The following is a 24,343-nucleotide window of genomic DNA, read 5'->3' as shown; positions in this document are numbered from 1 at the left end:
GGCTTTACCGTGTAGCAGCGACGGGCCAAATTTGTGGCTTTACCGTGTAGCAATGACGGGCCAAATTTGTGGCTTTACCGTGTAGCAGCGACAGGCCAAATTTGTGCCATGATATAAACCCCCCAAAATAGATGATACATAATCTGATCACAAATGCTTTGATATATATCATGAAATGGTTTGTGTGAGGGGTGATTTATTCTCATTTCTCTCGCTTGGAGGGACCATTAAGAACCATGATCCCCGCTGCTACCAGGTTAAAATCTATTCACAACCTCTTATTTTTCCATCATCTCTAGTCAGTATGAAAGTACTATAGTGAAATTAAAGGTGTAGCGTTACCAAGCTGAATTGGGTATTTTCTGGCTCAAGTTTGTGCAGATTAATTTAAAAAAGTAAAGAAAGGGTAAAAGATCAGTTATATTCACCCTCATGGGGACTTGAATCTGCAAAACTATCACCATATTCTCATAGTCTCCATGCGCTAACCTCAGATCAATCCTCGTGCCAAGCATCTCATTGATTCCTTTAACCCGTCCGCTGCGATTGGCACGGATTTGGCTTTCACTGGTAGCCTGGTAACATATATTCCCAGGTCTTTCTCTGCCTCTGTGGTGGATAGTGGAGTGTTTCCCATGTGGTATTGGTATGCTGGACATCCCCTCCCAAGGTGCAGGATTTTACATTTTTCTTCATGGTATCAGCCACTTTTTGTTCCGTTCCTGTAGCTTGGTGATGTCTTCTTGTTGGAAATCCGCAGTCAAGGGGTTAAGGTGAGGTTTATATTACTTGTGTAGGTTCAGTAATGATGAGTATTATTGCTGGTAGAAAGTAGTGATAGGAGAGGTTCAAATGGGGAAAATAAACGAAGGCCATTGGGTGGCAGCACCAAACACTACCCTTTCTGTCAGCAGTAAATCCATCACTTGTGAGAACCTAAACACTATTTGGAAATCAATATCGGCAAGATCGTGCTGTACCTGCTTTTCCTTGCACCAAATTATGTGATTGCCACTTTCCATTCCACTATTCTCTGTCTTTTCAGTCACATTTCTCTTGAACAGTTTAGATGTCTTCATATCAGACATCTCCATCAGTTTTCCTCCTCCCTCCCAGACAGCCTCTAGCTTGGGGTAAAGGAAAGGTGGAATCATGCACGATATTTTATTATTATAAAGCTACAGACAAATACATCAATGTCTTGAAGAAAATAAGGACTTTACCGTTGTTAAAAAAGTCATTCAAGTTTATACAAAAGTTTTTAAGTGTCCCTAAATACTCTTCTACAACTATCTTGGATATGGGTCTTGCATAAACAGTATCCAGTCACATCATTGTAATTTTCAATGTAATGTCCAAAGCATAATTTATGTATTACTTCAATTTGCATATATTTTGCACACCAACTGAAGAAGTGGACAAATCTATTGATATTGCTGTGAGGTGACCTGCAGCAGCCTCCCAATACTAACGCTAGGTGAACGGGACACCAGCCAGCCCTATGGATTCACTTTTTATATATTATTTTGATACTATGAAACACTCTGTTCAACATATAAAAGCTATTGGAAACAAATCAATATATCTGGAAATAGTCATGTAACAGAAGAATTAAATATATATAATCTGCCGTATATATCTCAATCCATAGGGCATCAATTCACATTTATATACAACAGCATAAGAGCCAACACCAATAAGCAGATATTTACATCACATACAATACACGGAGGAAACTGGATTATACATCGATAAAACTCTTGAAACCTTACAATGCTAGACACACATCTTATGTGGCAATTAGCAAAAGCTTTGTAAAACCTAAGATATCATAAAATACTTTGTACTATGGAATAAAATATCAAGATACACTTCTCAGTAATGAGGTCCTTGGTTTGCTTCTTGGCAATGGTATAAAAAATTGATCAGTATTTGTATAGTTAGATGCCCAAAAGTGTTATTTTCTATTGCATAGGCAATCATGTGATGCATGATGAAACAAATGTTAATACAAATGAAAGACAGGTAGTCACTGAAATGTACATGATGTCACACTCCCACTCCTGGACCCCTGACAGGTGAGGTAGACCTTCCACTACCTAAGAAATGATAGAAAAAGGCTTTCTCAGTGTTACTAAAGTACAACTTAGTTCTTGAGTTCAAAATCCTGGTTCTAGTGTAATGTACTCTATAGGTTGCTCCACCTCGGCCAGACACAGCTGACTTTTCTGAAGACTTTTCCTGCCTGCAATTTGTATTTACAAAACTTATAAAACACCAAGTGGCTTTACATTCACTAAGTCTACAATGTGTGAGATTTTGGTCTGAGAAACTTGTGCAGTCAAAGGCCATGATGTTCCTTATTTTGATATTGATGGTCACTCCTTGGAAGTATTCTGTCGTGTTAGTTAGTTAGCTGTTGTTGTCCTCATGGAGCTGCAACTTATTGATTAAGTCCCTCATTTTTTTGGACTACATTTATGGCAACTGTAGCACCAGAAGTAAAGAGAGCCTTCTGTGATTTAAGATAAATGTATATATTAAAATGCTATGGTTTCCACATAGATACATCTAACTCTAAGTAATTAGAGATCATTTGTTATAAAATCTATTTAAAGCACTCTCAGTGGTAGCCACTGCCTTGCCACTATTTCTGGGACCAGGTTAACATTGGTCAGTGGGCTGTTGCTGGTGTGAGGCCTCCCACTAGTGGCTAATGTTTATACTGTTGTGTACGTCATGTCCGGATCGGGGAATGAGTACGTCTTACATGTAACCCTGTACAAGTTTGTATGAAAAAGCAGAAAACTAATGTAAACTATAATGCATACAAAACATGATTCTGAAAGACTGATCAGACTGGGGATTCCTATGAGCCAGTTTATTCCAAACTACATAAAAAACTGAGCATTTTGTATAGCCTCTTGGTATCCACTGGTGTACTTTCAGATAAGGTGATATGCAATTGACAAATATAACTTATCACAACACAAGCTTAATAAACGATGGCAGTGGTGTTGCCTCAACACAAGTAAATGAGGTACAGCCAGGCCAGCTGTGTTGAGGAATCACTGTTGCCACCATTTGGGAGGAGCTTTGCCTCTGAAGCAGCCATCACACGAGCACATTGGTTGAGCAACATTGTGGCCAGTCACCAGATTAAGGAGTGAAGGAGCATTACACGGCTACATATCATGATGTTATCCAACACAATGATACTTAACAACCTTGCTGGTCTGATGGCACCGTCTTCCCCAGCCAAGATACCGTCGGCATCACCACCAGAATACTCCAGTCTTGTTAATTTAGTAGTTAAGCAACATTTACTTGAGTAAGAACAGTAAAATGGACGCATTTCTCAAATGATCTAGATATGTATACACTGGACGGTAAAAGAAGTTAAACCTTGGCAATGTGCATGGCAGGTTGCTGGAGACTGGGTGCTCTGGCGGCTGACCAAGGCACTGTGCCGGGGAGGAGAGGAAGGGTGTTGGCGCCTCGTGAGGGTTGTCTTCAGTGGCAGTGCAAGCAACACTTTATTGTTAAGATAATGTACATTATGTCAATATACACTGCTATAGTATATATATATTTTCCAGCTACTATTAAAAGAGATTTGCCACATGGGTTACAAACCATCAGTGCACACTTGTACGTATGTATTTTATAACATTTTGCCATCTCAAATCTTCTTTACTTATGCAACAGTAGTGTTTGGAGGTATGCAGCAAAACACCTCATCCATTTGTCTTGAGCATGTTGAGATCTATTATCAGTGGCTAAACCCTCAGTCCTGGGCTGTGTCAAGCCTGCACACAGTAACAGAGCTCGTTCTGGCATCAGTGGTGGTGTGATTAAAGGTCATTGTGGCCACTAGCCTGGATTGTAACAAATCATATAGTAAATGAGCATAACTTATCACCTGTAATTAACTAAATGTACAACTGGCAGCCTGTTAGAGTTGATGTTTAAATCTTCCATTGTCATTTCATTGCTAAGTTGTTTATATTTACTATTTCACTTTGAAAAAATATAGTAAAACTTCTTAAGTCGGCACAATTGGGAGCAGGCCGCCTCGCTGGCTGAACCAAATTAGACTTGGTCCTTCTGTCTGAGAGGAGCGTCGGGTCTCCGGCAGACGGCACATTACCCAGACTTTCTGGCAGTTGCTCAAAATGAAAAATAACAATTTTTTTGCCATGCCAACTTAAAGAGCTTTACTATATTGTGGCATACAATTACATTTATATACTTTCTAAGGAGTTCAAAATAATCCAATATTTCTTAATATTTAAAATTAATTTCAAAATTTTAAAAATTTTCTTTACACATACAGTAAAATTACATTAATATACTTTCTATATAATTTCATGACATTTTTAAAATTAAAATATTCTGCTTTCAAAAAGTTTTAAATATTTTTGGGGATTAAAACATGGGATTTACTGACCAGTAGAATTCTAACTATTGGGTTGTTACTGTGTTGGATCTTTAGAAAGTTTTTTTTCACAGTTTACAGTTTTGTCATTGTGATCACAATAATATTATTGTGCTATATTTTCTGTCTTTTTCCAGAGGGATCAGCTGCCACCCCTGCATTCCCGCCACTGCCTACTGAACCTAACAGGAAAAGGTTTATTGGTCATGCACGACGGCTAACGGAAACCACAAGTTAATGTCCTGTGTTGGCACAATGAAAGACTTAGTATCAAAAGATAATTTGTAGCAAGAGATCGTACAACCTCCACTCTCAAAGCTGGCGGTCACCAGCCTCCTGGCGAGCAGCGGAGTACCACAACCATGATCAGGAGTGGGAGACTGATGACCATGCAAGACTGTAAGTTAGATGTTATAATTTACCCACTCATGAACACCTTTACTATGGAGAGCAGGGTTATCAGAAAGAAAAGTATTTTGCATATTAGACAGCCAATTTTGATGTTGGACAATGTCAGCACTATCAAGTATGTGACAAGGCGTTTTGTTGCCTGGTGCTGGAATATTATGCATCAAATTCTTCATCATAATAAAAAATGTTTTCAGTCAGCAGGTCTTGCCACGGACAAGCCAGTGTTACAGGTATTCGTTCCATTCTTGACAAGCTCAATTTTCTTACATTAAGGTACTGTCTGTTGCAGCAGCAGTGTACATGGAGACAGGAGATGCTTTCTACTTTGGTCATAGTGAGCTGTGTAATCTCTCGGCTTTTGTTAGCATTTCAACATTATTTAACCCGGTAGAAGCGACGGGCCAAATTTGTAGCTTTACTGTGTAGCAGCGACGGGCCAAATTTGTGGCTTTACTGTGTAGCAGCGACGGGCCAAATTTGTAGCTTTACTGTGTAGCAGCGACGGGCCAAATTTGTGGCTTTACTGTGTAGCAGCGACGGGCCAAATTTGTGCCATGATATAAACCCCCCAAAATAGACGATACGTAGTCTGATCACAAATGCTTTGATATATATTATGAAATGGTTTGTGTGAGGGGTGATTTTTTTCTCACTTTTCTCTTGGAGGGACCATTAAGAAACATGATCCCCGCTGCTACCGGGTTAAAAGATAAAAATCACATGGTGTTTGGCAGACATTGAGTGGGTAAACCCTCCAAGGTGAAGGTGGTGGTGGTGGCAGTCCCCATCCTGCACCAGTTTTGAATCACAAGAAAATTAAATGCAGCACACAGTAATGCAACTTAGAAAAAATGTATAATAGACTTATCACATTCTTGAAGTGGTTTAATACATGTATATAGCTCTGGATTTAGAGTAATCTGTTTGCACTAGGGTGAACATGGCTAAGTACTTTCATATTCTACCAGAATTTATAGAGGTTAAATATACAATATGACGTAACAGCAGTGCAATCAATCTGGCTGTCTCCGCGGTGCAGTGGTCAGCTTGCCTAGCCATGAACCTGCAGGCTTGGGTTTGAATCCCAACCGGTTATGTCAGTGCTCAGCCAACCCAGCTGTTGATCCTCTTTCATGGCTGGGCGATAAATAGGTAATGGGTTCTCAGGCTCAAGGGCCAGAGACGGAGAAGAGCACCAAGGGCACCCGTAGCTATGGCGTGTGTTCCCAGCCTTACCTTTACCTGGCTCAACAAAATCAAACAAAGTAACTCCAGTATTAACTCGGCAAGTTTCACAGTGGGCGTCAAGTATTATTACACTTCTTTTTTGTACATTTCAAGTGCTTGGATTCCATACTCTTCAAACACTTTACATTACAATATTTTCTAATAGGTATGTCATGAGGTGTAGGAGGATACTCCATTATCTAGTACCTGTCTTGTTCTATTTAAACCTAGCGAAATTAGAACTTTATCGTCTTAAGTGATACACACTTCCAGGTTGTCTCACCCAGGCTCTGCTCTGCAATACGTCCTTAAAAGTCCATTGCCGTAGCAGAACACAAATACATGTACAAGTCTACTTGAGTCACACTGTCATACATCATGGTCATCACTGGCAACTGTCATCTACTGAAACATTGGTGGTGCACGTTTGGAAGCCTCGATCTTGTCCGTTTCACACACGCGATGTTTTTTGTTTTAAATCTGTACGTTATTTGCTTTGGGGTCTTGTCTAAGTTGAATTTCGAACGAGAAACTGCATAGGCCAGATATGATAATGTTTACATTCAGTGTAACATTCAGTAATGTTTAATTTATAATAATTTTGCATGACCACTTAATCTTAGTCTTCTCACATCTACTATGTACATATCTCTGAATATGATGTAAATAAATATACTCTTTATCATTTGGTGATCCAAACCTCAAAGTGGCAGTGATAAAAGCTTGGATAAAGCCTACCTTCCAGGGTCCATCAGTGAAAGCTTCCGTTCACACATTGTAAGTTGGCTGCTGCCTGGCCTGTCATGTATCAGCAGCGGCTACACACTGATCACAGTCCTTCTGGTGAGTGACCTTTGTCCTTCTCAAGCTTCAGCATTAAACTTATTCAAAGACTTGGTAGAAGAGGTTGTGCACCATCTTCTCCAGAGGACACCATTTAGAGATTGTTCCTTTGTCCTTGAATGTGCTAGAATGTATTATGTGATACTTTCTGAATGAACCACTGAGTGAGTGGCTGCCACAGGTACCTTACTCCCCAAAGCGGCTGCAAGCCTTTTTCCATTTGCACTGCGTGCACCACAGGTCCCGCTGCTCCATGCCGTACACCTTGCGGCACTTCCGGCTCTCCCCGTTCCTCTTCCCCCGGCCGGGCGAGGCTTTGGGGGAGGAGCTCACCCTGACCTTGGCTCTGCCAGAACTCTGTAACAAGGAAAAATTATTTGATGAGCAGTTCATATCAATAATAGTTTGAGCAAGCTGCATAAATTTAATTTCACTAACTTATATATATATATATATATATATATATATATATATATATATATATATATATATATATATATATATATATATATATATATATTATATATATTTAACATAATATTCCTATAGGGAATGATGGTAATGGGTGCAGCTGCATTTTCCAAGTGCATGCTCACAATATGGGGCGGGATAGGAGTCAAGAGTTTGGACTTCTGGCCTGGGAACAATGCACTCCTGTTACCCAGAGTTACTCTTTTATCTTGGCCTGCCACACAGGACCAAGCACTCACCCGGTAGGTGGAGGTGCGGGGCCAGGAGCTGGAGAGGCTGGTGACTGGTCCCCCAGGCGCATGTCTGTAGCGAGGGTCTGCCGACAAAAAAACACCATGTACTTCATGCCTTCTATGAGTATATGTCTAAACAAACCACTAATTGTTAACAAAGTGAACCTTTTTTTTTCCACAAACATTAGCAATGGACAGTGAACACCCCCATGGAGAGGCTGAAAGCATAACTACTTACTGAGCGAGCCTCTCCCAATTCAGTTAAGTGCCAAATAACGATGAAGTAACTTGAGAATGTGATTTATATTAAAATATTTTTTTCAAAATCCATTGCATGACTCTGATTCTGGATGGTCCTTCACCAATCATTATCACTATGTACTGTACTACAGAAATGGAAGAAGCTCTACTACGTGCTAGTTATACAAACGACTTATATATTACTTAGTTACACACACACACACACACACAATCATTACATCAAGCCACTGAATGAAAAGTCTTTTAGTTCAAAACATTTTTGACAAAAGGCACCGAAACAATGGTTGTTGTTTCCTGCTGTGTGTGCGAACACTGACACGCTTTGGTCATGTTTCTCTTTGTGTCGTTAAATGCCGAGTGTTTTCGTTCATTGATGGTTAAGTGTCGGTTTATTACTGACCTTCACAATGAGTTGTCATTATTCAAATATCAGAAATCAACAGCTTCTGTGATGCTCGTGTCAAGAATGTCACAAGTATTTAATTTGCCAATCTTTGGGATTACATGATTTTATTTAATCATTGGATTCTAAGTTTTTTTTTTTTCAATATCTTATTTAGACATTAACATTGTAAGACATTTGTTCAGTGACACACACACACACACACACACACACACACACACACACACACACACACACACCGTACCTTCATGTGGCGGGCGAGCCATGTCCATGTGGCTCAGGGTGGGCGGGGAGGACACGTGGATGTACTGCGGGGACGTGGCTTGCTGGGGCACCGACGGGAAGGTCCCCAGCGGCTGCGGGGGGACGGCGGCAGCGGGCGGGGCGGTGAGCACTTTCTGGGGGGCAGCGAGGACGGGGTGTGCCGGGGGGCTGATTGGCGGGGCCGTGGGGGTCACCAGGGGCTCACAGGGGTCAACCCAGGTGGTGACATTGACCTCGACCTCAGTCCAGTAGAATTCCTCCTCGTGATCGTCCTCGTCGTCGCTGTCACTGTCGCTGTGGTCGCTGATGAGCTCCTCGCGCCTGGGGGAAACACGCCATCAACCACAGGCCCGCAACGCTACTCCCCTGGGCTAGTCATTTATAACTATCACAATTACCCAAACATCATCAACCGAGGCCTTAACCTAGTAGCAGCGACGGGCCAAATTTGTGACTTTACCGTGGTATGAAGGTTATTATTATTAAGAGTAGTAGTAGTAGTAATAGTAGTAGTAGTAGTAATAATAGTAGTAGTAGTAATAATAGTAGTAGTAGTAATAATAGTAGTAGTAGTAATAGTAGTAGTAGTAGTAGTAGTAGTAGTAGTAGTAGTAATAATAGTAGTAGTAGTAATAGTAGTAGTAGTACAAATAAGTAGTGGAATATTACAAATAGCAGTACAAGTAATCGTATCAGCTGCTGTAACATAACAAAACCAGTAGCGGAAGAGCAATTACCCTTGTCCCTTGATATTCCAGCATTACCTTCCCCGGTGTCACAAGCTGGAAACAAGACAAGGAAGGCTGCGAGGACAAACACTTAGCACACGTACCCGAGGTGTGTGGAGCGAATGTGTCTCTCGATGGCGTCACAGGCGGCCGTCATCTCGTGGCAGCCCGTCCAAGTGCATTTGAACATGGTCCGGGTGGAGCTCTGAGGGGGAAGAACACGCTCGTCATCAACCTGCATGGCAACACTGCTAATCTCAGGCTTCCCTTTAAATCTCCGGACACGTTTTTTTCCGAGGCTCCACTTTGAAGGTTATAGGCCGGGTAAAAAGTTGCCGTGTCAAGTTTTGATACACATACATATTTGCCTTGGCATGGTGATAGTTTGAAAGTAATACGATGTTAAATATAGAAAATAACCCAGATATTACAAAGAACAGGGAGAGTTTTAATACACATAAATAACTACTTTGGCTGTCAGACGAGTAATATCAAGGCATGAGGCAATAGTTTGGAAGTAATACGAATTTAAATGTAGAGAAAATAACTAAGATATCACACAAAACAAAGGAGATTTTAAAGTTAAACGAAGTATTTCCATTGGCTGTCAAAAACGAAATATTACCACTGGATGTCAGACGAGTAAATGACAAGTAATATTTTGGAATACGAATTTAAATGTAGAGAAAATAACTAAGATATCACACAAAACAAAGGAGATTTTAAAGTTAAACGAAGCATTCCCACTGGCTGTCAAAAACGAAATATTACCACTGGATGTTAGACTGGTATAAAACAGGTAATATTTTGGAATACGAATTTAAATATAGAGAAAATCACTAAGATATCACACAAAACAAAGGAGATTTTAGAGTCAAACGAAGTATTTCCATTGGCTGTCAAAAACGAAATATTACCACTGGATGTCAGACTGGTAATATGCATTTGTTAATAGTTCAAAAGTGATACGAATTTCAGTATAGAGAAAATAACTAAGATATCACACAAAACAAAGGAGATTTTAAGAACAAACGAAGTATTCTCATTGGCTGTCAAAAATAAAAAGTTACCACTGGATGTCAAGACTGGTAATATGCATTTGTTAATAGTTCAAGAGTAACACGAATTTCAGTATAGAGAAAATAACTAAGATATCACACAAAACAAAGGAGATTTTAAGAACAAACGAAGCATTCTCATTGGCTGTCAAAAATTAAAAGTTACCACTGGATGTCAGGACTGGTAATATGCATTTGTTAATAGTTCAAAAGTAACACGAATTTCAGTATAGAAAAAATAACTAAGATATCACACAAAACAAAGGAGATTTTAAAGTTCAACGTAGAATTCCGATTAACCGTCAAAAACGAAATCTTACCACTGGATGTCAGACCAACGTTGCCAGATGGTCGAGGTCAGCCTCTTATTTTTACCTATTTACACCCCAAAAACTGTCTCCTGGGCCCTAATACCTAGATTTATTTATATTTATTACTACATGCGTTAATTCCTTATGTCTTATGGTGATAGTTATGTGTCAGAAACCGGTAAAAAGGATGCTCTGAGTACGACAATCTGGCAACATTGTGTCAGACTAGTAATCGACGCGAGGTATTAGTGTTAAAAGTAATACGATTTTTAATACAGAAAATAACCCAGATATCACACGACACAAGGTTTTAAAGGTCAGACTAAACACCTCCACACACACATATTCACATTAGCTGTCAGACTTGTAATATGAATGAGTTAATGTTGTAGAAGTATTACGATGCTAAATATAAAGTAACCCTGATATTACACGACACAAGGATATTCTAAGGTCATACGAAATACCTGCACGTGTATTGATTCTCCAGGAACACGATGCAACACTATAATTACAGGTATTAGATGAACCTTGATTCCTGAAGAACACCCAAAGATCCAACCCTCCTTGCCTCCCTCCTTCCCTCCCTCCTCCCATCTGTTATTATTACTCCCTCTGGAACACTCCCTTCGCGTCCTTGTGTTAACTCCCTACAATATGACACGTGTTGCTAATGACATACCTGGGGAATAAGATAGATATACAGGTAAACGAGATAATATTTGGCACAGGGAATACAATAGATAATTAAATGCAATAATACAGCTTTTTTTTTCTTCTATTTGGGGACTTTTTTTTACCGGATGGAATGTTATGAAGTTCGAAGATTGCTCACTGAAACGGTCATGGTAATGTGAACTTTGCGACCAACTTCCCTTCCCTTCACCTCGACCTTTGCATAACCTCCTTCATCCTGCTCTTCTTCCCTTCCCTTGCATCTCACCTTCCTCTTTCTCTATCAGGATCAACTTAGAAGCATCAATTTGGCAACCAACTGACCATCTCTGCGTCCCTGCCCTTCCTTTCCCTTCCCTTCACCTCGACCTTAGCATAACCATCCTGCTCTTCTTCCCTTCCCTTGCATCTCTTAAACCTTCCTCTTTTTCTAACAGTATCAACTTAGAAGCATCAACTTGGCAACCAACTGGCCATCTCTGTGTCCCTGCCCTTCCTTTCCCTTCCCTTCTCCTCGACCTTAGCATAACCTCCTCCCTGCCCTTCTTCCCTTCCCTTGCATATCTTAAACCTTCCTCTTTTTCTAACAGTATCAACTTAGAAGCATCAACTTGGCAACCAACTGGCCATCTCTGTGTCCCTGCCCTTCCTTTCCCTTCCCTTCACCTCGACCTTAGCATAACCTCCTCCCTGCCCTTCTTCCCTTCCCTTGCATATCTTAAACCTTCCTCTTTTTCTAACAGTATCAACTTAGAAGCATCAACTTGGCAACCAACTGGCCATCTCTGCGTCCCTGCCCTTCCTTTCCCTTCCCTTCACCTCGGCCTAACCGCAACCTTCAACCTGGTCTTCTCTTCCCTTGCCCTTCCTATACCTCGTCCCCCTTCTTCCCCCTTCTCTATCCCCACGTTCATCTTCACGTAGCGGAGGTTCGTGCAAGCATTAGTCCACGTGCAATAGTTATGAAAAAACGCCAACTCTGAAACTACCCTTGAGAGTGGAACGCGAGGGGAATGGTGCAAGAAGTATTGTGTCATGGTGAGGGTGTGGTGGGGGATGGAGGGAGCCAGCCAGCCCATTGATCTAGTTGGACCCTGGCCAAGAACCCTCCTCCCCCTCTACACCCCTCCCGTCGGTGCTTCACTCTCACTGCCGCGCCACAAGGAAACACGGACCGACACGCACGCCGGCCGGGGAGCGCCTCGCCTCGCCCCTATGCGCTGCGTTAATGATGATAAATATAAGTAAACTAACGCCAGCCCCGTGTTTTGTCCTCCATGAAACTGAGGGTTCCTGAAGGCGAGGTTCGAAAGATGACATGTGAAGATCGCCTTGCCTCAATTCGCTGCGTTAATGATGAAAAATATAAAAGTAAACCAACTGAACTAAATATAAAACCAACGCCAGCCTCGTGTTTTGTCCTCCATGACACTGAGGGTTCCTGAAGGCGAGGTTCGAAAGATGACATGTGAAGATCGCCTTGCCTGGAGTCGCTGCGTTAAATATGATAAAAATAATAGAAAATCAACACCAACCTCTGAATACTGTCTTTTTAGCTACTGACGGAGGTTTGACTTTAGAAACTGTAGAGATAACGCACGTAAATGGAACACGAACATCAAGAAAAGGTATTGGAATGAACGATAAAAAAATAACAATCAACAGCAGCCTCCCAGTGTTGTCTTTTATGATATTGACGGTTCCTGAGGTTCAAATTTAGCTGCTGACATAAAGAAAACGCACGCAAATGGTATATATGAGTATCAAAAACGATTAGAAAAGGGAGAAAAAGTATTGAAAAGAACGGTGAAATTTATATATAATCAACAGCAGCCTCCCAATGTTGTCTGTTATGATACTGACAGATCCTGGAGTTTAATTTTAGAAGCCGACATATAAGAAACTGGACATAAACGGCATGAATATAAAAAAATAGCGATTGAGGTAAAGTATATAATCACAACCAGCCTCTCAGTGATACTCTCTTCCATACTGACGGTCTCTGAGATTAAATTCGAAAGAAGAAATACAAAGAAACTGGACACAGATGACACACACAAATACCAGGAACGATTCAGGTGAAGAAAAAAAAAAATACATTATCACCAGTCTCTAAGTATTGGTTGCCTTCTTTGGTATATTGACGGTTCCTGAAGCTGTATTTTGGAGGCTGACATGTAAAGGAAAAATAAAACATGTACGTAAATGACACACGAATACCTGGAAGGATTGGGTTCGTCCACTCTAGGTACGCGATAATAAAAATGTCACTTCTCGGAATTGCTCGCCTGAAGGTCATATAACGATACAAAGAACACGCGTCCAGCCCTCCTTACGGACCTTTCAACAGAGAATAACAAAGGAGGAGATTGAAGTTAATGTGGCTTGTTTGTTCATTAATTATCCGGGTTTTTTCGGATTTCCAACGGAGAATAACAGAAGATAGACTGAGAATAGACTGGGTTAATTAATATGGACTGTTTATTCAATTATTATCCGTTGTTATCCGAAGAAAGACTGAAGTTAACGTGGCTTGTTTGTTCATTAATTATCCGGGTTTTTTCGGATTTCCAACGGAGAATAACAGAAGATAGACTGAGAATAGACTGGGTTAATTAATATGGACTGTTTATTCAATTATTATCCGTTGTTATCCGAAGAAAGACTGAAGTTAACGTGGCTTGTTTGTTCATTAATTATCCGGGTTTTTTTCGGATTTCCAACGGAGAATAACAGAAGATAGACTGAGAATAGACTGGGTTAATTAATATGGACTGTTTATTCAATTATTATCCGTTGTTATCCGAAGAAAGACTGAAGTTAATGTAGCCTGTTTGTTCATTTATTACTCTTTTTTTCCGAACTTCCAACACAGAATAAGAAAGAATAAATAGACGAAGTTACAGTTCCCAATTTATATATTTATTATTTGCTTATGAACTAGCATGCAAACGATAACAAATCATCTTTTTTTTCTTGTCCCAACTTTGAAATAACTACTTCCAATCTTTCGAAAATAATAAAATAACGTAAATGAAAAAGTAAAAGTCCCGGACCAGAGTATTATCATAACCTATACAACTTAAAGGAAACAAAAAGCTAAGTACTCAATATGTAAACACGTTCTACTACACATATCAAAAGGGGGAAAAAAAAAAGGTTATATATCTAGATTACATACAGGTTGAGAATGTCAGGTAACCAAAGCAAACAATTAAGTTATTCGTCTAAGGTCCCACAAGTTATTTTTTTCCCCCTCTGACTACCCGTACCTTGAATAGCATTGAGTACCCCCTTACCCACCACCCCCTCCAGCCCCCACCTCACGTCACCCCGTCACTAAGCTTGCACGACGGGAAGGAGACACGGCCGCCACAGGGAGGGAACAGGATATCAGGAGCGAGCAAGCGCCTCAAGGATGGTGACGCAGTTAGTTAGGTCTCCGTGCGTGCGTTCTTATCCTCCTCCTCCTCCTCCCCCTGGGTTACGCAAGTGTTACGCATGAGTGGTACTGCTGTGGCGTTCTAAGAAGAGGTGTTTGATGGTGCATTTGTTTGTTTTCTACAGCAAGGGAGGGAGTTAAAAGGCAAAAAAATAATAATAATAATAAAAACTACGTGAAGACAAAATAGGAGAGAGAGAGAGAGAGAGAGAGAGAGAGAGAGAGAGAGAGAGAGAGAGAGCACGAACGAACGAACGAACGAACGAAAGGAAGAAAGAGAAAGAAAGGAAGAAAGAGAAAGAAAAGCGAAAGAAAAGGAAGGAAGGAAGGAAGGAAGAACACAAAATAGAAAGAAAAAGAAGGAAGGAAAGAATGAAAAAGAAGAAGAAAAAAAAACAGGATGAGACAAAGAAAGGAAAAGAAAGAACAGACGAACACACACACTTTCAATACACATGTTCTCCCTTCCTTCCCCTCCTCCCTCCCTCCCTTCCTTCCTCCCCCTTCTCCCTCCCTCCCCATTCTCTCTATCCTATTTCTCCGCTATTTCGTACAATTTATTAATCATTTAAGGACATCACCGCCATTACGACCCTCCACGGGGGCTCTTTTATGGCGACACGTGCAAACGATGTCACGTCAATTTGGGCAGAAATGTAAACAAAGAAGTGGACGCAATATTTACACTTAGCCGTAATATATTAGGGAAAAAAACGCTCGTGGATGAATATAATAAAGTGATATCAGTGGTGCCGACAGTAGTAGTAGTAGTAGTAGTAGTAGTAGAAGTAGAAGTAGAAGAATAGCAGTAGTAAGTTGTGTTAGTAGTTAGTTGTAGTAATAGTAGTAACCGATGTTATACCACCACTACAAGACCACATACTACTAATACAAATAATCCTGCTGCTAATAATACTAGTAATATCAATTTTGTCAACTCAAGCAGCTCATTATACGGTTACTCATTAGAGCCACACAAAAAATCTAACTTAGAAGTGTGAGAACAAAACGCTACAGTCAGGCCCAAGGTACAGTTCGCACGTGTGGCTCTTCTTTACCTCGCTCACACCAGGAAATATAATAATGATAATACGTGACAATGGGTGCTGACAGAAGGGAGGGTGAAGGGGGGGTGACAGGTCCTTTGCTGAAGTCTTGCCCTGCCTCCCTTTGTCCTTAATTTGACTTTGATGATCTACTTCCTTTTGCGGTTTAGGTTAGGTTTAGTTTTTACATATTATTCTAAGATAGGCACCAGTCAGTGTGTGTGTGTGTGTGTGTGTGTGTGTGTGTGTGTGTGTTCATATACTTTACTATCTAGTTCAGCATATTCTTTACTCTAAATTGGAATAGTTACAGCTCCGTTTAGAGACAAAAAATAATAAAATGAAGAAAAGCAGCTTGTAGGCCTAATTCCCGATAGCAATCAGCGCAGACTGGTGCACGCTGCCGCAAGCCGTGGCTGCCGCCCTGCGAGGGACGCCCCGCCGGCAGGTAGCGAGGCGAGGGCCGGGCCGGGGAGCGTGCCGCCTGTCGCCAGCTTCGTGCCAGGCTAGGGGCAGAACAAAGAAGCTAAGCGAGCGCATGCGTGGCCTGAGGGGAACACCGCGCCCCTCTGATGCCTGGTTGCCGATTTCCAAGGAGGGAACTCGTGGGTGATGCCACTATGTCAATACGGAGACACGGAACGCAGCCGAGTGGCGGCGCCAATACTGCGTGTCATGGAGCAACACGTGCACTGCAGCGGCGGGGAACAAGCGGATCAGCGGCTGTCACCAGGAACATTGTCCGGGCCACCTCCGGCCAGTTGCTAACAAACCACGGTCCTTCACCTTTAACAATCCTCGAAGATGATTACATGAATAAATAATCTTATGAATTACAAAACGCAGTAGAGGTGAGCGATGCCGGGCGCCCCCGCGGTGGGTTCAGTTTTAAAGGGGAGGTGGCTGCGGCTTGTAAACAAACGGCCACGCTGTGCAGCCCCCCACCCCCACCGCGCCCCTTCGCCGCCTCCACCACCAGGGACTCGAGCCGCACCGCACGCCGACGCAGCCACTCCACGCACCCCGGAATTCAGCATCTGTATCACACACACACACACACACACACACACACACACCAAAAATATAATTTGTTGAGGTGTTGCCTAAATTCATTCAAACCAAATCACATTATGTAAATCTGATGTTCTCCGAGACTCCGCCACGCCTCGGGTACATTATACTTTTTCTTTTTACTTCCAAATCACACACACACACACACACACACACACACACACACACACACACACACACACACCTAAAAACATAGTTAAAATAAACTTTAATTAGTATCCCAAAAGTTGCATTAAGTGACGCACAGTTTAAGCGCGGTGAATGTACATAACCTCATAATTTTTTTTTTGCAACAAAGACTAAAGTGGGGAATTACCGCGATGGGGCAGGTGGCAAGGCAATGAGCTTTTCCTGGTAGAAGCTTTGCAGGGGAGCCACCCACGCACCTGCCACCGCCCTCGCCAGCCGGAGACGTGAACCCAATTATCGGTGTGTACAGTAACTTAGGCACGGGGGGGGGGGGGGGAGGCAGCAAGCAACACGCATTGTGCACAGAGCAAGGACAGGCGTGGGGAAGTACGCACAACCGCTCCGAGCTGTGAGGAGTCGCTGGTAAGAATTAGGTCGGGTTATGGTTGTGTGAGGGTGAGGGGGCCGCGGGTGAAGAGGCAGCGGCGGCGGGTGTTGGCGGCGGCGGTGACGACTCGGCCACACAAAGGCAGAGGGCCAGTGCGCAGGTGCAGGCCAAGAGGCAGGCCGCTCCGGAGGCCCAGGCACGCCCTCGGTACTGCGACGGTACTTATCAACGCGCGCCCTTCCCCTGACAACAACTTCTGCCACCACAATAACGAAGCAGAAGCCCCATTGACTAAACAATATTGAAACGAGATCAGAAAACCTTATAACTTATTTGTGGTGAGTTCATTACACGAAGCTTTCCATACCAACAACTACTGCTACACGCTAACAACGGAGAAGCTCTATCTCTCATAACGTCTTAAAACGAGATCAGAACACGTTATAGTATGTTTGTGGTGGGTGATTGACACGCGCCCTTCCACAACAAGAACTACTAATATGCCTACTACAATAACAACGAAGAAACTATTTATCATGCCATCTTGAAACGACATCAGAAAACCTTGTGTTTGTTTTGACTTTTCTCTAAATATCGCCCTTCCACAACAAGAATTATACCACTACAACAACAAACAGAAACTCTATTCATTATTCCATCTCGAGACGAAATCGCATGACTATAACAAGGCCAACAACAGCAATAACATAACAAAGAACCAAACAAGTGACTATCAACACTGTCCCCTTCACACCAGCAATCACTAAACTCTTAACTTGTGTTCGTGGCGTCGTGTGATTGGAACTAGCGTTAATACTTCTGAAGGAGAATGATACAAGCCTACTTCTAGACCGACTGCGATGGTTTAGTTATTCAAGTCCACGTCTTGGCTCTCTCTCGCCTCGGCTAAATACAGTTCCCACAAAAACTAGGCACCACACGAGAGGCGAATGAAGAGAAAAAATTAAACAAAAAAAATCCTTCATGTGACAAGAAAATAAGACTTGTTTTCGTTATTTTCCTAAGTCTTGCCTCGATCCTTCCTCCTCTCTACACCTCCTCCTCCTCCTCCTCTTCTTCTTCCTCCTTCTTGTGCTCTTATTTCTCTTCTCTTTGACCTAATTCTGAAAGGGGGAAGACTTCGGGGAGGAAAAGAGCGCGCGGGGATGAAGAGAGCGAGAGGAGAAAGAGAGGACAACCCGACCTATCCAACATTTCTCTCTCTCTCTTCCACATGGAATACACACACACACACACACACCGAATCAATACTCAGGATCGAGCTAGTAACACCGGCAGTCTGGGTAGTTACGAAAAACACAAAGATCGGAGAATGTGACCTTTGCAGAGAGAGAGAGAGAGAGAGAGAGAGAGAGAGGGGGGGGGGGGGGAAGGAGTCACGTAGCCATAAGAACACGGGAAGTTATGCTGTCCGTCACCCTCACTAGCCTACTCCTTCCACTTCCGTGAGACAAAGCTTTCCCGCTCAAACAGGGACTCGCCAAGCCTTCAACACACACACACACACACACACACACCTACTCGCTTCCTGCCTCTCAGCGTGCACACATGAGGAAGGAAGCCCTACACACACACACACACACACACACACACACACACACACACGTTCTCTGAGATGCGATGAGACAATGGAAGAGATTTTTCTACGGTTGTTATCTGCGAAAGAAAGGAAGGGTTTAGTGTGTGTGTGTGTGTGTGTGTGTCAAGTACTTTTCTTTCAGTGTCTTTAATTCTCTATCTATCATGATGTCTCGTTCCAATCGCAGACTTCTTCAAAGAGAGCACCAAGGTTACGTCTGCTGTTAACTTTTTCTCTCCCATTCTGTTGATTACACGCATATCTTTAGTTTCTTCACTTCATCCTTTTCATCTTTCCCTTCACAAAGCCTCTCGCCCATTTTCTCACACTGCACCCACTTCCCTTATCTGTTAATCGTAAACTTTTCAACAGCTTCCTCTCTACACTTCTTATCTACATCTAAACTACCCAAGAGGTTCCTTTCCCCCACTTAACCACTCCATGATTCACACCCTCGTTTCCTCTGGCATGTCAACTCCCACAGATACTCCCAGCGATCTTCTATACGTAAAAATATTGATGATAGCGGCGATAATAACGATGATAATAGCAATAATAATAGCGACGTTCTCTGTCACTCCATCATCAAATGTCCCATCGTGTGCTGAGTGGTCTGTTGACTATTAAAGGATGCTTCAAGACCAAGAGGCTTCCCGCAATCATCGAAGCCAAGCGTTTTAACCCCTAATAGACAGACGAACCATTAGTTTTTGGATGAGGGGGAAGGAGATCCATCAGGCAATTGTGACTATCAGGCTGAAGACAGTTAAAAAATGGGAGGAGGAAAAGGAAAAATTTGGAAAGTTTCGTTTAGTCGGCGCAACATCTGTGGTCATATGCCGGAGAGAGACAGAAAGGGAAGGAATTATAGGAGAAAGGAACAGACCCCAGGGGACGGGACACAACCCCCGATTAATATCTGGTACCCATTCACTGCTGGGTGGACAGTGGCGTAGGGTATCGGAAAAGCCGCCCAAATTTTTCCACTCCGCCCGGGAATCAAACCCGGGCTCTCTTGGATGTGAGCCGAGTGTGCTAACCACTGCACCACGAAGCCCCCTAGGAGGAAAAGGAGGAGGGATATGTATTACTCCTCACTGTCTATCTAATGAGCAGGACTACACTTCAAGCTTGTTTATCCCATCAGTCCTGTTTGCCCGCTGTATACGTAGGTGACCCTCCAACACGCGGCGAACAGGTGTGGAAAGACCCAGCTAGACTCAACAGTTGTGCAACGCTGCAAACGCGATGGTTTATCAATCTTGCGGGTCAGCGTTACGAAATGTGTGAGAGGCAGCGAGCGGTGCATCACTAACACGTTGAACTCAAAGGCATTACTTTTTTTTATTGCTTTCATGATGTTTTAAGGAACCACTGGTGTTTTGGGGAACTTAAGGGCCGTATTCTCTGACAACAAGTATTTCCTAAGGGTTTTCTTGAGTGTTGCTCCTGTTTATGTTGCAGAAGCCTTGTCAAACTATCACAAGGCTTACAACACTACCCATGGAACTACCCACAACCTATACAAAAGCCTTACCAAATGTGGGTGTGTAAGCCTTATCAAGCTACCACAAGGCTTACAAAACTACCCATGGAACTACCCACAACCTATACAAAAGCCTTACCAAATGTGGGTGTGTGTAAGCTCCGAAATGTATGAGAATATGGACCTGAAACTTACCCCGCTGGCATGGTTACTACCCCTGCACATATTAAAAGACGCCTCCTACTACTTCAGTGTGTCTAAATCAGGAGCGTTGCAAGTCGAGGCTAACCGTCAGCTGGCCAACGCTTTTTTTTCCCGCCATAGAGGTTCAAACAGACAAACCGGCGCGGACCCGAATGATGCACCAGTGAGTCACCTTTGGGCGCGCTGAACCGGATTCCTAACCTGTGACAGCATCTACACGTGCGGCGCCTTTGCCTTATGTGTCAAGTTTGCATGAGAATATAAAAGGAGAACGCAAGTAATGGTAATGATGATACGTGATGAGAACAAGAACAATGGCTTACCTAATAACTTACTTTCTTCTCTCAAGTATCATGATTTTAAGTTTCCAATTACTTTTTTTCTACACACTTGTCACATGCAAGGATAAAGTACGCTACCTTGCTTTCTGCGTCTTCAAATAAGCAAATAACGGTAATAATAGCAACGACAACATTACTTTTAACTTTTTCAACGCTCTTTCTCAAATACTTCCACAATCGTAGTTTCCCATCATAAGCAACAACACTCCCTGCACACATATGTCACATTCAAGGAGAAAAATGGCATTGTCGAGGAAGATGACAAAAACACGTTACATAACACAGCTCCCTGGAAGAAAAAATAAACTTCACTTCCCTGAAACATGTAACCATTATCCCGCTCGCTCGGTGACACGCCTCGGGGCAGAAACGGTGTAAAGAGAGGCACTTGGAATACAAAATGGAGCTAGTAGGGAAACGCAGACAAAAAAGGTATAAGAAATAATGCACCGTGAAACAATAGGCGAGGAGCTGCACACGACGGGGAGAGGAGACGAGGAGGAAGAGAGGGGGAAGAGGAGAAGGTTGAGGCTGACGGGTGGGTGTGCTTGGGAAGAGAGAGAAAGGCTTGTTGCAGATGACGTGATAAACACACACACACGGGGAAGCGACTCGTGTGTGTGTGTGTGTGTGTGTGTGTCAAGGCGTAGAAATACCGGGTGGAGGCAGTGTGTAGCAGTGTGAGTGTTTTGTAGTGGCGAAGGCTTAAGTGGGAGTAGGCGTGAGTGAAAGAATTTGGTGGTGTGGGTGTTTGGTGAAGAGTCGTCGGGTACAGTGAGGCAGCCTGGCAAAGATATTAATAGCCTCCCCGGTGCACTGTTAACACGCCTAACTACGAATACAAGACCACGAGTTCGAATCCCAGCCAGGGCAGTCACAACGCAGCTTATCTAGGGGGTCAACCTCCCTTTTACGCTGGTTGATAAACGGGTATCTGGGGAAACTTGGGGAAGGTTATCAGTGGTTACTTGGGGGTCACACTTGCCCTGGATTCTTTAGTCGTACTCAGCACAGACTCAAGGGGCGATGAGACGGATATGAACGCCGAGGCCACGCGCAGCTTTGGCATATGCCCCAATCTTAACCTTTTACTTTAATAACAAGGAGTTTTGAAATATGAAAAGTAAAGCCCGCTGACTAAACAAAATGAAAAACTACACGTATGTTAATGACTATAAATATTTCAATCACACGTCTTTCGAAATTATGCAATGAGTGTCCGTCTCCCATTTTGCAATTAGAAAGACCTTAATCAAAGAATCCTTATTTGTGGCGAAACGATTATGTTGCGAATCCCTTAAGGCCCGCGCGAGGTTTTTTCCGATGATTCTCTTCCTCCTTGACACTGTGACCCGCGGCCGCACCCACCACCTGAAGCCAAGTTCAAGATCGACTTTGAAGTGTGTGTGTGTGTGTGTGTGTGTGTGTGTGTGTGTGTGTGTGTGTGTCAGTTGTTGGTCTTCTTGGTAAACATACTCGCGTCTTGTCTTTTTCTTTATTACTATTATTCGCTTGAGTCCTCGGTAACTCGAGTACAAACACTGAGGCATTTGTGGCCAACACCTGCAAAACTCAAGCATCGGCTGCCACCCAAACACGACCGTTCAGGACCTTTTACTGAATGCTGGTGTGATTTAGATCCTGGAAAACCTTGAGCTATACAAATGCAAGCTATTTTAAAATCCCATGCAAGATCTAAAAGTAGCCCATGTTGATTTTTTTCGCATGTTCTTCAACTGGTATTTGAATTTACACCGGCAAAAAATACCCAGTGATTCCCCGTCCCACTGGCAACACCGCAGCCTTGAGCCGCGCACCGACAATCTCGTGCGGCTAAATTTAGTTCATATAATATAATAAGTGTTATCCTCGCCACAAAAACGTCGACGTACAAACACAATCTTCAACCGTGACAAATTAGAATCCCTGACACCGCAAGGCGATCGTAGGTTGTCCTCGGCTCATCTCTCTAGGGCGTCTAGGCATATAAGGCGAGGGCTGCCTGGATGGTGCACGGCAGAATGAGGATTTAATAATAACTATGGTGGGCGTTTGCTGTAACACAACTCACCGGCCTGCTGGTGCTGCATGCGAGCCTCTGTGCCGCTAAACCAGAATGCAAAGTGCCAAGAGATAATCCCAGATGCTGCGTGTTTACATTACAACTTGCACAACGCTATTTATATATATAAGACTTAAATGGCAAGTGTCAATAGCTAACTGGGATTAAACAAACGAATAAAAACTTAGAAACGTCATCAGAGAAACAGTAAAGGCGTCATAAGGTACGATAATTTGACACGTGTGATGGCTTCCAGAGAGAGAGAGAGAGGGCGCAAGGGACAACTTCGTAGTAGAACAGGCACGTGAGGGTCATGCCAAGGCGCACTAGCAGCCTCCACCGGCCACCAAGGACACACACAGCGCCCGGCCGGCAGCAGCACCTCGACTAGTGGCATACGCTGGCAGGCTCGTGTGTGTGTGTGAATGGGGAGGCGTAGTTGACATGGGTAGAGGAAATGGTGAACGCCTGAGGGAATAACGGGGCGTGGGTGGGTGTGAGGCAGGTCAGGGTGTGGCCGTGGCTGCAATAGAGGGAAGGCCTAGCGCGGCGCACGTGTGTGTGTTGATGTAAACAACGACACCACCCCTTCGTCCTTGAGCTGCCGGCCGGCGCGCGTGGGGGAAGGGGACGGGGCGGGGACGGGGCTGGGACGGGGCGCTCTCCCTCCCTCCCCTCCAGCACCTGACAACTCAAACACAAGCCCAGAATGACGTGATGCGTTCTTAACTTTGTGTGTATATGCGTTTCTACGTGTTTGTGTGTTGTGTAAATGGTTTTCTCTGTATATTCTTGTACTTTAAAGGCATATTCAAATGGTAAAGATGAAAAAAAGATAGTTTATTCTCCTTTGGGTTCTAAGAAAAGGTTTTGCGTATGTGTGTAGGCGAGAAAGTTCAAGTTGTCATGACGCACAGCAACTTGAGAAGAGGGGAGACGGGATGTGACATTAATGATGATAGTGAGAGCCATGGTGGTGTGCTGGTGGTGATGGTGTGGAAATAGTGACCCCTTCCATACACACACACACACACACACACACCAAGATAACAAGACTGGCTTCAGAACAACAACAACACAGCCAGAGATAACACACGGTTCCGCCTCCCTCCAACCATTAGGAGTCGGTGAATCAACAAATTCACTCCACATGCCCACAGAAGCTACACCAGGATGCGGAAGCGCGGACACACAAACACACACACACGGGTTTCAATGCCACAACAACGGGGACTCAAAACCTCCTGGCAG

The 24,343-nt window shown here is 43.2% G+C and overlaps 1 protein-coding gene across 2 annotated transcripts in view; it reads right to left on the bottom strand.

The window, feature by feature from the left end:
* Positions 1-1,150: 1,150 nt before the first annotated feature.
* Positions 1,151-24,343, bottom strand: part of LOC126988758 (zinc finger protein 704-like) — a 193,190-nt gene continuing 169,997 nt past the window's right edge. For both annotated transcript variants that reach the window (XM_050847152.1, XM_050847153.1), the window contains 4 exons: positions 9,384-9,484; positions 8,532-8,872; positions 7,630-7,706; positions 1,151-7,276 (listed from right to left, as the gene is read on the bottom strand). In XM_050847152.1, the coding sequence (XP_050703109.1) occupies positions 7,106-7,276; positions 7,630-7,706; positions 8,532-8,872; positions 9,384-9,484 (690 nt within the window). In that variant the 3' untranslated portion in view covers positions 1,151-7,105. The remainder of the gene's footprint in view (positions 7,277-7,629; positions 7,707-8,531; positions 8,873-9,383; positions 9,485-24,343) is intronic.

Source organism: Eriocheir sinensis, chromosome 70, assembly GCF_024679095.1.
Source record: "Eriocheir sinensis breed Jianghai 21 chromosome 70, ASM2467909v1, whole genome shotgun sequence".
Classification (NCBI taxonomy): domain Eukaryota; kingdom Metazoa; phylum Arthropoda; class Malacostraca; order Decapoda; family Varunidae; genus Eriocheir; species Eriocheir sinensis.
Note: the sequence above shows the minus strand (reverse complement) of the source record. Positions and strands in the feature narration are given on the sequence as shown.